General features: G+C 40.7%; 1 protein-coding gene across 1 annotated transcript in view; it reads left to right on the plus strand.

The window, feature by feature from the left end:
- The first annotated feature begins 6,626 nt into the window (after window positions 1-6,626).
- Window positions 6,627-15,328, plus strand: part of miga1 (mitoguardin 1) — a 44,212-nt gene continuing 35,510 nt past the window's right edge. The window contains exons 1-2 of the mRNA XM_084326873.1: window positions 6,627-6,749; window positions 12,449-12,643. Coding sequence (XP_084182999.1) covers window positions 12,545-12,643 — 99 coding nt within the window. The 5' untranslated portion in view covers window positions 6,627-6,749; window positions 12,449-12,544. The remainder of the gene's footprint in view (window positions 6,750-12,448; window positions 12,644-15,328) is intronic.

Here is a 15,328-nt window from a genome sequence, read left to right on the forward strand (position 1 = left end):
CTCAGGAGGTTCTGCCGGGATTTCGTTTTACAGTAGGTCAGCAGGGATACATGTGGTTGGTGAAGGACCGGGAGGCAGGGGACGTCCGTGACGTCCGTCCATGACGTTTACGAATACTTTTAAGATAAGATATATAATAAGATATTCCTTTATTGATCCCCTTAGGGAAATTCGAGTGTCATAGCAGCATGAGGGAGGGGGGAGGGGAGGTACAGGTATGGGCAGGGTAATAGCAGAAAGACATAAATATAGGCAATACAATTAGATCTGATTCATCTGAATATAAAGATATGATAAAAAAGAAAAACAGTGTAAACAAAGGTGTAGATGCCCTATCGGTTATATTATACGTTACAATAAATATAGGCAATAAAGAATTTGTATCAAAATATATACTATGAGTACGAGAAAAGTAAACAATATACACAAGGTGGGCGACAGTGAAGGTAGAGCAGTCATCTGGTAATCCGGAGGTTCCCGGTTCGATTCCCGGGCAGCGTGTCAAAGTGTCCTTGAGCAAGTCAGCAAGACACTTAACCCCTAAGTGCTCCCGATGAGCAGGTTGGCACCTCACATGGTTGCCTCTGCCGTCGGTGTGAATGTGTGAGTCAATGGGTAAAATGTGAAGAACAAATTGTAAAGTGCTTTAGATAAAAGCGCTATATAAATGCACCATTTACCATTTACAAGGTGCAGTATACACAAGGTACCCTAACTGGCATGATATATCATACGTTTGCAGGTTTTGGTGGTTAAGAGTCAGACACACTTAGTGGTCACACATACTAGTTCTCGAGTTAGCCACTAAATGTACATGTAAAGTTATGGGGCCACTCCTCTGTCTGTACAAGCCCTGAAATAAATGCTGATATCTACTGCCAAAGCAAAGAAGTTTGTTTTTGAGTATGTTAAAGTGCTTTTTACAGTGGCCCCATTCATTCTATATTAGTTCCGTGGCTAACTAAGGAGGAGGAGCTGGGTATCCAGTATGAAGCACAGCATGGACTCCACCCGTAACCCTTTGCCAACACCATATGAGTAGGAAATAGCGTTAGGGGTTGTTGACAGAATCTGGCTATGGGGCGACAATAATATGGTCAAGAGGCATGGTTTCTATCTTTAGCCTTTGGCGTGGTTTATTCATTCACATGGTAAACAGCAGCAGTTCTAGAGTTCTCCTCTCTCTGAGAGGCAGGTGGGAAAGAGGTAGAGGGGGAGGAGACAACATCTCTTTATATACTCGCCACCTGGTGGTATCATGAGTGGCTCCGCCTAGAGCGCCCTCTAGTGGAAACAGTTATATATGCAGTTAGACAGTTACTTGCAATCCTACATAGAACCTCTAACTTCAACAGGGGTCTTCAGAACTTACCCTTTAAGTCAGGGCTCAATAGGTTAAGGGCCCCTAGACTCTGGAATGGTTTTCCTGATGAAATGAGCTGTATATTTTAAATCACATCAGGCATTGTGTAATACAATACAATACACATCACACTATTATCACTATCACATTGTTATACCTTGTACATACTGTTACATTTCATACATGTAGATTTCCATATACTTGACCAACCAGATACTTGATATTTCAAAGATCTCCCGCTTCAAAGCATTATTGAGCAAAAGCTGAACTATTTAACAAATTATGACCACTTAGTAATTGTTTCATACAGGCTAAAACACTGTGAGAAGCACACATTTAATATAAATGTATGACTTTGCTGCCGTCTCTGAGGCGTGCGCCTCCACACACTGTCACTGTCGCAAACTCGCTCAGATCTTGATGAGACAAACTCCTTGTGTGTCCTGTCCTTGGTTGGGAATGAAAGAAGACGGAATGAAGATAACATAAATAAACATTTTGATCTACAACCCATGTATTTTAATTTAACTGGCCATCTGTACGCACCAGTGTATGGAACATGGTTGGTCTATTAGTCAATACATCTTGCAGTGTGAATACTGCAGAGAATGATCTGCTTGTATTCTGACATGGGGGTGGCCTGTGGGAGGGGCTGTATCATATGTCCAAACACATTACACATTACAACAATTATTCCACCCAGAGTTTACCCTCCCAGCTCCCTAGTCCTAAATTTGCATAATTACAACTCATGTAATGTGTTTGGACATATGATCACAGCCCCTCCGATTAGTGCACGTTAAGACAAGGAGTGCAGTGCATGTCTGAAAGGAGCGCAAGTGGTTTATGTTCATTCAACTTTCTTTTGTGTATTTCTTTTTTGTGAACAATTAATGTAAGGAGCATAGATCTCTGACAACCTTTAGATGAGGAAATGCTTGACAGTAGTAAGTTTGCTGGTCAGTAGAATCTAAGTAAGTTGCTAACAGGCAAAATATGAGCTGTTAATTGTTGTTCATTGTAAATAACAGGCATCTCATTTTAGATGTAATGTACAAAAACATCTGATTACATATTATATAGCTGTACAATATACATAATACAGATGTAGTGTTCGAATTATGAGGGGGCCAATGGGGGCTCAGCCCCCATAGCTATAGTCTGAGCCCCCATAGTCAAGACCCCCTGTGGGGGTCTCTCAAAAAATTTATATAATTTTTTTTTTTTTTTTTACGAATTAGTATTATTTATGTTACCTAAATAAATTGTTAATAGATCATATTTTTCTTTTCAGTTTTTAAAAGAACTGAGTAATTAATGTTGTGGAATAGGCTGCATTTCACCTCCAAGCCGCTATGCGTCGCCCATAAGTTTAACGCTACTCCAACCTAGTGAAGAAGAAGCAGCAAGCAGCTGCTGTAAACAGAAAGCTGCCGGTCTGTGTCCTGCAACTAAAAACATAAACACTAAACAGTACGCCACATGCCGCCAAAAAGAAAGAAAAAAAAAAAGGCTCAACCCGCCGCAAGGCTGTACAAAGCTGGACAGCTTTGGTTTTATAAAAAGGCCAAAGACTGACGCTGTTAGTGTAGCAGCTAGCAGCGCTACTGTCACTGAAGTTGACACTGCTAGTGCTAGTACTAGTGTTAGCTCTGCTGCTCCTGTGCGCAGTGCACCTGTTATTGTTACCGCGCCGGTTGCCACTGCCAGACCCGAGTCTCCACCACTAGACCTGGACTGCGCTGCTACTCAACCACCACAATGCTGGGGTCCGAGTCAGTGGAACTTTTGGAAAAATAAATATGACTGGTTATTTGCCAAGGAGGGATGCATTGGCTGCCTTCCATGTAATAACGCCAAGATATTGTTAAATAAATCATTTGGAGCCCATTTGGCAGAGCAGTGGATGAATGGGACTGTGACTAGCTCTCAGAGCAAGAAGTTGAGGAAGAGAATATAGTCGTCACTACTCGCTTTGGATAAAAGAGGTCAGTGGTTTGAATCCCGGCTCTTCCAGTCTGCATGTCGGTGACATGCTGCAGTAGTTACTTTTCTTCTTGTTGTTCTAAGAAGATGCTGCTACTATTTTTCATACAGTTCTTGATTACCTGTGCACATTTGTTTATAACATTATTTATTTTGATTTATACAAGTATTTATTTTATGTTCATTTTATTATCAGATGATAATGTTACTTACTGTATCCTGATAAATGCTGCTGTTGTGCCATACAACTATTTATTTTCCATTCGATTATTTTGTTAGTTTTTGATTTATAAGTGCAGAGACAAATAAATGTTAATTCAAGTTCATAAATTTGGTCTAATTTTTCAAATTAAATTGTTGTATTTTTTCAGATGCAAAATGCAAATAAGTAAATATGGCATTATATATCAGAGGTGAGTAAGAAAATGAACAAATATTGATGGTTAAGAATGAGCCTGAATAATGACATCACACAATAGTCTAATGCATAGGTGTCAAACGCATGGCCCGCGGGCCAAATGCGGCCCGCCACGTCATTTGATGTGGCCCCCCAAGAGCGCCGGTAAAAAAATAGCGGCGTTAAAATAATTGTGGGTTAATGCGTTAATAAAGCTTTGACAGCCTTAGTTATTACACATTCTTACACATACATGTGTGTTGAACATCTGAGGTATTGATGAAGTAACAAAGGAAAAAAGCCAAAAGCACTTACTCCTCAGACATTCTTTGACAATTTTACAGCCCAAAATACAAAAAAGATCCAGGCGGAATAGGTAACAAAGGGTTGAAGAAATATTGTCTGAACTGTCAGATGCAAGCTGGCTGTGTGACATAACCGAGCATCTCGCTCAATTGAATAAGAAGCTGTAGGGACGCAAACAAGTCCCACCCAAAACTTGACCAATATAGTTGTGAACTGAGACAACCCTTATTTTGTTATTTTTGAGTACAGTTACAGTTGTGTGTTCATGCAGACACATAATAGCAATTTCATTACGAATTGAAAATGGGGGACCTTGATGAAGTAAACAAGTCGAAAGTCCTTCTCTGGTCTGCATTCCCTTAACAATTGTGTGTATTGAGCTGTACTGTACTGTACCCATTCTGCAATCTGTTAATTAAAGTTAATTAAACTATCTTCCATTAGTGGCCTCTGCAAGGTTGTGTGCAGCCATTTGTTTTTGTAACATCTGCTACATCTGTCCCACGTGTTCTTTGCAGCTCAGTTGTTAGTTCTGCCCTTCTTGACTGTGACAAAAAGGTTTTGAACAAACTTAATGTCATAGCTTGTATTTGATGATATTCTTCTTTGTTATTTACTTGAATGGTTTGATCATTGATTGATGGAGTAATATGGGGTTCTGATAAACTAAAATTATTTGTAAAAATAACATAAGCTAACATATATTTCTACATCTATGCAAATGCATATGCAATATGTATAACTTGAATAAGTAATAAATACAGAAACAACATGTTTAACAATATGTAAATGAATAGCTACATTTATTTTACATTACATTAACATTAATACGGTCTTTGGCCCTTTGAGGGCAACCATAATGCTGATGTGGCCCTCTGTGAAAATGAGTTTTACACCCCTGTAGGAACTGAGGAGGGTAGAAAGAAAGAGAAGTCACCGCTGCTCTGTGAAAATGAGTTTGACACCTCTGTAGAGAGGAACTGAGGAGGGCAGAAAGAAAGAGAAGTCACCGCTGTAGACAACAACTGACTCAATTTTGGATCTAGAATTCTTATTTCTTGTGATAATATAAATTAGATTGGGAGAGTAGCTTAATATAAGCCTAATCTACTGGGGGAAACCTTGTTTTAACCTTTGAATAGACTGCTACCTAATAAGGTATTACACTCTTATCTTATGAGCTTGTATAGCACATCTGCAGACATATTGATCTAGTCTGTAGACTATTCTCTTATAGCCAACTTTTGTCATCACGACTTTATTGTTTTACAGGATAATATACTGTACCAATACTGTAGATCTGTCTCTGGGTACTTCTTCTCTTCTCTCATTTCTGGACTCTTTTTGTATCACAAACAGTACTGTATTTGCAAATCTGGTATGTCATAAATGTATCTGTACTGTCTATCTGTATGTCGTGTGTGTCATATATGTTATGATGAATTGAAAATGGGGGACCCTGAAGTAAACAAGTCGAAAGTCTTTCTCTGGTCTGCATTCCCTTAACAATTGTGTGTATTGAGCTGTACTGTACTGTACCCATTCTGCAATCTGTTAATTAAAGTTAATTAAACTATCTTCCATTAGTGGCCTCTGCAAGGTTGTGTGCAGCCATTTGTTTTTGTAACATCTGCTACATCTGTCCCACGTGTTCTTTGCAGCTCAGTTGTTAGTTCTGCCCTTCTTGACTGTGACAAAAAGGTTTTGAACAAACTTAATGTCATAGCTTGTATTTGATGATATTCTTCTTTGTTATTTACTTGAATGGTTTGATCATTGATTGATGGAGTAATATGGGGTTCTGATAAACTAAAATTATTTGTTAAAATAACATAAGCTAACATATATTTTTACATCTATGCAAATGCATATGCAATATGTATAACTTGAATAAGTAATAAATACAGAAACAACATGTTTAACAATATGTAAATGAGTAGCTACATTTATTTTACATTACATTAACATTAATACGGTCTTTGGCCCTTTGAGGGCAACCATAATGCTGATGTGGCCCTCTGTGAAAATGAGTTTGACACCCCTGGTCTAATGATTAGAATGTTGTGTGATGTCATTATTACTTAGTATTAGACTAATCCTAATGAGATATTCCTCTAAATATGACTTCGAAAACAGCCACAATTCCAGGAAAAAAAATAGTAAAAAAAAAGATTCAGGGGGCCCCCATAGCTCTCAGGTGATAATTCGAACCCTGTCTACATATACATATTTGTGTGTGTTGCCTACCTTTTTATATAACAATGTAATAATTTCCCCTCTGGGACAATAAGGTTATTCTTCTTATCTTATCGTATTGTGTCTTATCTTATGTGATACATCAGCAAAGACATCTCAAAGAAACTATGGTACTACAGAGGATTATCTGTGTATTGGTAAATTGGCTTTGGCTAGTGACTGCTGTGTATAGAGCAGCTGACAACTAGGGAGGATAGAGTATGTTAGAGCAACAGTTGACAACAGTCACAGGACTGACAGGACTGTACTGGGACCCCCGCCCCCACCTTACCACCACAGCCACCACCATTCTTCACCATTATTTGATTTCTGAAAATGCTCACCGGAAGTTCCAACGAGTCTGCGGGGTGACAGCAGCTAGCTTGATCCATTTCATCCTGAGAGGAAGACCTGCTGTGTTGGAACTTGGAGGAAGAGCCTCCATATATACGCGCTGAAAATGTAAGGACGATTCATTTGATGTCATTGACATTTATTTATTTCGCTAAACAGCTAGCGGTTGAGATGTCATTAGGAAAGCTAGCTAATATTAGTAAATGCTAGCTGCTGCGCTGTCTGTTGTCATCCGTGATACCGCATCTGAACGTTAACCTTCTCGTCTGTCTCTAGTCTACTCTGGTTAGCTTGCTACTGCTTTACAACAATGTCAATGCAATGACAATCCACATGATTGTCAACTATCCAGCGTTAAGGTTTCTTCTTCTGCAATTCAAGAGGGATTAAGTTCGCTGAACTATTGACATGTAACCTAGCTAGCTAATTGTTGGCATTATGCCGTGCTGTCATTGATTGATTGATTTATAACTTTATTAACAGATTGCAGAATGGGTACAATACAGTACAGCTCAATGCACACAATTGTTAATGGGATGCAGACCAGAGAAAGACTTTCGTCTTGTTTACATCAGGGTCCCCCATTTTCAATTCATCAGGACATATATGACATGCATGACATACAGATGGTAATGTACATGACATACATTCATCTAAGTTTTCTGCCTGCCCGACATTGAATGGCAATGGCATGCACAGTGTTTGACCAGTTGCTTAACTAAAAACAACAGACGTTGGTTGCTTGTTGATGGTACCCGCAAAAGGTCAAATCAAGGAGCCCGATCACCGCCTTGGGTCAGATAGCTAGCATGGCAGCTGGCTATGTGGCCTTCTTGTAGCATGTTTTAAAGATCCTCTCCATTTATTTAATGCTCCTCTTGGAGTCATACCTTTGACTATGCATATTGTTATTTGTGCAGAACTAGTCACCAGAGCAGCTTTTTCACATTTGGAGAAGGGAGAGGATTCTCTGTACTTCCTTGAAATCTGAGTTGCATGTGTGATGTCAATAATGTAGGTCGTTTGTCGAACCTATCTTGGTCCAGTATGTGCTACTAACCTGACACCTTTTTAGCTTCGGCATACACAGAAAAATGTGTAGGTATATTGACAGGTCTTGAAAGAAATCTGCTGACTTGGAATCCCTGGTTAATTCAATATCAATTAGAGAGTTGATATTCAAGTGACACGATAGAATAACGACAAGCATCCTCTCGGAAGCCTCTGAAAAACACAGTGGAGGGACATTTAAGCTTACCATGGGTTACCATGGATACCACAGAATTTGGCTGATTCTTAGTGGAACTTCAGACAAAGTGGTAATTGGGTTCTTCTGATGTTCTTCACTAGAGCTAGTGGTATCTAGAGCCATCTGACAGCACAGCTTTCTTAGTTGTGTCCATTCTTTCTGTCTTAAAAACCAGATGCTTAAGGTTCCCTTTTAGCTCAGATGAAGAGTGACTTGAAACAGGATAAATGGTCACATGACGACATTCCGCACGGGTGCTCTGTCATGACAACCTAATTGGATGTTGCACGTCCTCATGCGGGGTGGACAGGTGTGTACTTATGCCACGGCTTGTTTCTATCACGTCAACTGCTAGATGACTGTCACCTAGGCCATACCAGCCCGGTTGTAAACTGTGTCCCGCCTCTGTGGTCTGATTGTTAAGTGGGCTATCGGCTAAGGTAGGTCTGTAACATTGAATGTAACCTTGACGTGCTTCAGCAGGGGATGATAATAATAGCATTGGCCCGACTAAGTGTCGACACATTATAAGTCATATTGTGCTTTGGCATAGCATGTTTTTATTATAATTTGTATATATATATATGTGTAAGCTGTTAGTATGTTTTGTAACCCTACGTTGTCTGTCTTTCTTGGTGGTAACCAAAGGGATGGTATAAGATAAGATATTCCTTTATTGATCCCCTTGGGGAAATGCAGGCATCATAGCAGCATGGGGGGGGGGTACAGGTAATAAAAACAAGCAGTGTAAACAATATAACAAATCAATATAATTAACTAACTAAAATATACAGTTCACATAAGGTGCAGTATGCATAAGTTAGTGTTATTGTAGTTCCTAGTAGTTGGAAGTGAAGGACTGGCCGAGGCGGTTAGTTGGGGGGGGGGGGGGTTATGAGTCTGTGACTGAACGTGTTTCTCATCTTGACTAGCTCGTCGTAGCTCGTATCCATCACTTCCTGTATAATTCCTGCAGACTGTGAATTAATTTAGTAATAAAACTGTGATCCATATCTTCCAACAACGCCATTTCCTATGATGGAATGGATGTGAACACAACAAGTATAAGGAGGACCAACTGTTTCTTGTAGTCTATATTTGATATGATATTGTACTACCGCAGTGCAATGTCACTTCAACACAACCTCTTGAGCCCTAGTTTCAAGTTTCAAGTTTCTTTAATAGTTGTCATACAGAAGTACAGAATACTTTCATACAAAATGCTTCTTACTGTTACGCTCCAGAGACTGTGCTAGACAAGATAGTATCAAATAACATAGTATAGCATGTAATTTAGAAGAAGAAAATGAGGTCACAGTGTTCGGTATAGACATATGTACAATGTTCTGAGTTACCATATAATATACAATACTATGCAGTGTACTAATGTACAGTACTATTCTAGTGCAAAGCAGAAATGGGATGAGGTACAATTTAGGTACAATTTACAGTAAGGTGTACGAGTTGTAGTGCAATCCTTCATCAATAAATATAAAGTGTGGGGAGTGGGTGCTACAGTGTGTTTGTTTAAAGTGGGTGTGTGCTATAAAGTGTGTGGAGTGGGTGCTACAGTGTGTTTGTTTAAGTGAGTGTGTGCGTGTGGATGTGTGTGCTATGTGCGTTTGGTGGTTGTTGTTGTGTAGTGTTCATTCATTGTTCGTTTAGCAGCCTGATGGCCTGGGGATAGAAGCTTCTTCTGAGTCTTTCTGTGCTCGCCTTGATGCTCCGGTATCGCTTGCCTGACCGCAGCAGTTCAAAGAGGCAGTTGTTCGGGTGACTGGAGTCTTTAATGATTCTCTTAGCCTTGCCCTTGCAACGCTTGTTGTAAATGTTCTGGAGGGTGGGGAGCCCCCCTCCAATTGTGCGTTCGGCTGAACGTGTCACTCTTTGTAGTCTGCTTCGGTCTTGTGCAGTGCTATTCCCAAACCAGGAGGTGATGTTGCCGGTCAAGATGCTCTCTATTGTACATGAGTAGAAGTTCTTAAGGATCTTCTGACTGACTTGGAACTTCCTTAGGCGCCTGAGGAAGTAGAGGCGTTGTCGTGCCTTCTTCACAACACTGTCAATGTGTGTGGTCCATGTCAAGTCCTCGGATATGTAGGCTCCGAGGTACTTAAAGCTGTTGACTCTCTCAACCGGTGCCCCGTCGATGCTGAGGGGGCTGTAGCTCTAGGCGTGCTCTAGCCCTATTTTCTGAAAATCCACCTAAAAATACATACCTAGGCTAAGTAAATGGAAGATCGCTCCACTTCTACAAGGTCCATTTGCATGTTCTTGGTATGGGATCATCTCGGGGAATGTATTTCTTCCCAGTGTCAGACATATTGTGTCCGTTACTAGGCTTGAGTAAATTGTAATGAACCAAAGGAGAATATCATATTTGATTTATTTTTCATTTTTGATGGTGAATAACACCATGCTAAAATTGACCAGACATGAAAATTGCCACGGAGCTCCTTCAGCACCTTCTTGAGATCACGTCTACAAGAAATCTAAGCAAATGAATAAAGGGAAGATAATTAAACAGAAGGTTTTGTAGATGCAGTACTGAATTCTGCCATCCAGACACATGCAATTTGAAATACGATTATAGAATATCAGGCCTATAAATGACCTTATTATAGCCAAGTCGCACATCTATGGATTAGGACAAATATCCCATTTCCCCTTCTTTTTTTTTATCTACTTTTTTTCTCCCATCCCAATTTCGTATCGTCCAATTCTACCCTCCCCTGTCTCGAACGCTGTTAGGCCATGCCTCCCACAAGCCGGCTGCAATGTGGACGAAGCCTTACATCACACGTCCCCTCCGGTACTCGAGGAAGCAGCCGTCGCATCTTTTCACCTGCACAGCGCGATCTCTCAGCGGCGGGGGTCTGCGTGGGAGGGACACGCCGCCCCCGTCGCTTCCTGATTCTGCTGCGTAGGCGCACCAACCGACCTGTAGGAGTCGCTGTCCACAACGTCCGATCCCCACCCATCAGCTTTCCCACCCCTAACACTGCCAATTGTGTTAGTATGAACGACCAGCCAAGCTGATAGCAATGCGGAGAGCTGGGCTCGAACCCAGCGTCTCCTGCATTTGTGGCGAGCGCCTTGCCCACTACACCACCTAGCCGCCCTCAAATATCCCGTTTCCAATGGCAGAGTTCAATCTGGATTTAGTATCACCAGGCGTGCAGCAAAAAACGTGAAGGAAATCTACTGTAAGTACAGTTACTTGTTTATAATGCCATTTTTCATCAGATTGCTACGCCGTTTTTTGCTAGACGTTCTCAGAAAGGTAGAGAAACAAACTGCGTTCTAATTTAGAGATAATCCCGAAAAATAAGATAAATAAAAAAGTAAATCCACAAGTCATATGATTGACTAGCCCCTTTCGTGACTGTGATGCACCGAGTGAATACACCCTTATTCCTTCATAGAAAAATACCACAATTAACTCTGTTTCGCTTTTCTCTATCAAAACGCTCCTCGTACAAGTATCGCAGAGAAATTTCAAAGGTACTCACAGTTTCGGACAGACAAACGCTAGGGTTTGAAAGTTCGGCGTTGCTAATAAACATTTTAAAATATATATTATAAACTGGTCAACACTGCTTTATTTCCGGCGTTGGGTGCCTGATGCGCATGCGCTGTGATCACAGCGCAGGCGCATCAGGCAGCCAAAGACGGATATAAAGCCGTTTTGAGCAGTGTTGACCAGTTTATACAAATTATTTAAAATGTTTATTAGCAACGCCAAGCTTTCAAACCCTAGCGTTTGTCTGTCCGAAACCCTTGTGCAACTGTGAGTACCTTTGAAAATTCTCTGCGATACTTGTACGAGGAGCGTTTTGATAGAGAAAAGCGAGACAGAGTTAATTGTGGTATTTTTCTATGAAGGAATAAGGGACTGTGTATTAACTCTGTGCATCAGTCACGAAAGGGGCTAATGATTGACAGGATCTGGCTTGAGCTGGGTAGTGTCGTTTTTTGAAATTCCAAAGCCCATTGAAAGCCCTGGGTCTCCTCTCCTCATATGACTACAAGCAAAAATGGCGGCGCGCGTTTCCTAGCGTCTATATTCGCCTGTTTCCGACTAGATTTCCAAAACTCATATTTCACTAATAACACTTTAACCTATTTGTAAACAAACGTATTGCTGAAAATATACACTTTGACTGCTGTTTTGACAGGGTTAGGGTCTTTACTCTTGGCTACATTTGAAGAAAAAAAATGCAACGTTAATTCATACAGTCTGTAGAGATGGATTTATGGCGTGATGTCATTTTGGGTCCGGTACCGGACCCATCGAGTTTAAGAGGTTAAGTCTACCCATTTAAACACTCACAAAAAAAAATTCACTCTTTGTTTTCCTGTTTTTGTGTGCCAAGGCAGCATACATCTGTGGAAAAGGAAAGTATTCAGGAGATGTTTTGGTTTGTTCTCTTGAGTACTGAAAGCGTGAGTAAGTACTTGGGCGTGTGTGTCGTGTCAAAGGCCTTATGTTAGAATGTCAAACCTCCCTCTCACGGTTAAATCTTTGCATGTCAATCATTCCCGTCGTCCTCCGCAGCTCCAGGACTTCCAGGGCAGGATGGTCACGGGGGGCAACGGAGGATAACCGCTACTTTACCTGCCAAGTCATGGATAGCCTGGATAGACCGCCACAATGACACATGATACAGTCGCAAGCTCCCAGATGTCTATGCAGGCGGTTGCCCTGCGCGTGGTCGACCTGCCCCTCTCCGTCTACAACTCCCTGGCACAGGTAAGATAAGATATTCCTTTATTGATCCCCCTGGGGAAATTTGGGCATCATAGCAGCATGGGGAGGGGAGGTACAGGTATGGGCAGGGTAACAGTAAGGCATAAATATAGGCAATCAAATTTGATCTGAATATAAAAAATATGAGAAAAATAAAGTGTAAACAAAGCTGCAGATGAGGGTCTGTATGCCCTATCGGTTATATTATACGTTACAATAAATATAGGCATACAATTATTTAAATCTGAATATATACTATGAGTAAGAGTAAAGGTGAACAGTGTGGGAGAAATGTTCCCGGATCAATCAATGTAGACAGTAGGGATGGGCGTGAGTAATCGATTAATTGATTACTTGTAGCTATGAGAAAAATAGAAGAAAAAAAGATCGAAATTATTAATAATTTTTATGAAGAAAAAAATAACAAAAAATAAATTTAATATGTGTAACATTATAACTGTTTGTTGGTTTCCTTAACCCATTCTCTGCCACCACTTTGATCATCCTAAACCATTCTCTGCCAGCGCTATTTGTCTACCTTCTTTGGAGGGCTATAACTTTTTTAATTGTATTGCTAAATTGACATTACTATGGCCCATTCAACATCAATTATCTATTGTTCAGGATGTAGGAACGTTTCACTTTTTCATTCACACATTCATACGAAAATACCGTCTAGAGTATAAATATGTTTTTATCGTTTTCTGCAGTATTTCATAGAACGTGAGATATAGGCATAAATGCATATATTTATCAAATGCCGTTTGATACCGATCAACGTTATATAAAAAATGTAAACTGTACATGGTCCTAAACGTTATGACTGATCATCCGCGGGTGAACGGAGGGGGGGGGGGGGGGTCGTTTATAATTCCGTGACCGACGTTAAATGATTTATGTAGTATGGGTGATATATAGATCAGAGCAGTTTGTATCGAAAATGATAAAGAAAAACGCTGAAACTCACGGCAGCTTCCTTGTAGCGTTGGGCGATGAGAGTGGAGCAAACGGATCCCAGTTATGTGATGTGGATCGATGTGATCCAGTTCCGGTTTGTATAATACTAATATACGCCCAAATCATGTGGATTATTGAGTTATGGCAAAGATCCATATCCACGGTGTGTGTCTTGAGTCCAGGGACGATAAACGAGTGGCCGGACGGAATAGGGAGACGCACCGGGATCACAAGAGATCCACTTCCGGTTGCAACTCGCCGATCAGGTGGCAGTATTGAAGCGTTGCAGAGTTGTGCTGAGTCCCGCAGCATATGACAAGGCTCCGTGAGTGAAATATGAATACCATGGCGAAAATATGAAATATTGATCAGAATCACGTCGTACGCCGTTATTGGCAGAATTCGCATGAACTTGAAACCCGTCGTACGACGTTATTGGCGGGAAAAGGGTTAATGTTGTGGGACTTGTACAGCACTTTGTTCAACTTTGTCAGTGCTGTAAAGTTTAAACCTTTTAAAATCTTAGACAAACTAAACACTTTGCTTCCATGAAATATTGTAAGCCGTCATTTGAGGCTTCATAAAAGCAGCACAATGAACACAAATCTATTTGTGCTGAGTCCGACCTCATCTTAAATAACAAACATCATTGCTTGTTGTAATTAACACATTGGGTGTCAATAACATCGTACAACGTGTTTCAAGGTCATGCTAATTCTGCCAAACCACGGCGTACGACGTTATTGATATCATATTTCATTTTTTCGCCATGGTATTCATAATTCCCTCACCCAGCCTTGGCTGATACAGTGGGAGCCTGCACAACTCTGCAACGCTTATATACTGCCGCCTGGTGGATGATCGGGCGAGTTACAACCGGAAATGGATCTCTGGTGATCTCTGTGCATCTGGGAAATGCGTCCGGCACTCGCATATTGTTGCGGGACTCTAGACACACATCCATGTATATGGATCGCTGCCATAACTCAATAATCGATATGATTTGGGCGTTTATTATTATACAAACCGGAAATGGATCTAGTAGATCGCCGTCAAATAAGTGGGATCTTTTTCCTCCAGTCTCATCGGCGAACGGTAAGAGGACAGTAACGTTACTTTCAGCGTGAATGTTTATTATTATTAATGCAAACTGCTCTGATCAATATATCACCCATACTACATAAAGCATTTACTGACGATCACGGAATTATAAACGTGTTAAATGTGTTAACAAAGAGAGGCAGAGTTGATTTTGCAAAAAAAATAATATATATATATTTTTTATAATCGAATTTTATTTTCATATTCGAATCCCATGCCCATCGAACGAAGCTTCAAAGTATTTAAGACAGCCCTACGTATTAGATTGGTCATGTTGAACGCAACTCTGTTCTTTCCTCCACGCGGAACGTCCGCCTTGCAAACATTGCAACTGGCTATTGGACTGGCTTCGGTTTCAATTTTAAAATGCTTCCAAACTTCTGACATTTAGTCTAGTTGCTCCGAGTCATCAGGTGGACCTGCCGGTGTTGCGGGAGTGACGCGTTGTGAGGTCTGCTATTTTCGGCATACGTCACTGTTGTGCGACGGTGTAAATCAAAGGAAATGCGTTTGTTTTGGCAAATTCTTCTGCTCTGTGCGACAATAAATAAATGAATGATGATATGTAATTTAAAACCAAAACTAAGGCCTCAGTATGAGTTTAAGACGTGAACATGGTCATGTTTGTTG

Source organism: Notolepis coatsorum (genome assembly GCF_963971535.1).
Source record: "Notolepis coatsorum genome assembly, chromosome: 13".
Taxonomy (NCBI): Eukaryota; Metazoa; Chordata; class Actinopteri; order Aulopiformes; family Paralepididae; genus Notolepis; species Notolepis coatsorum.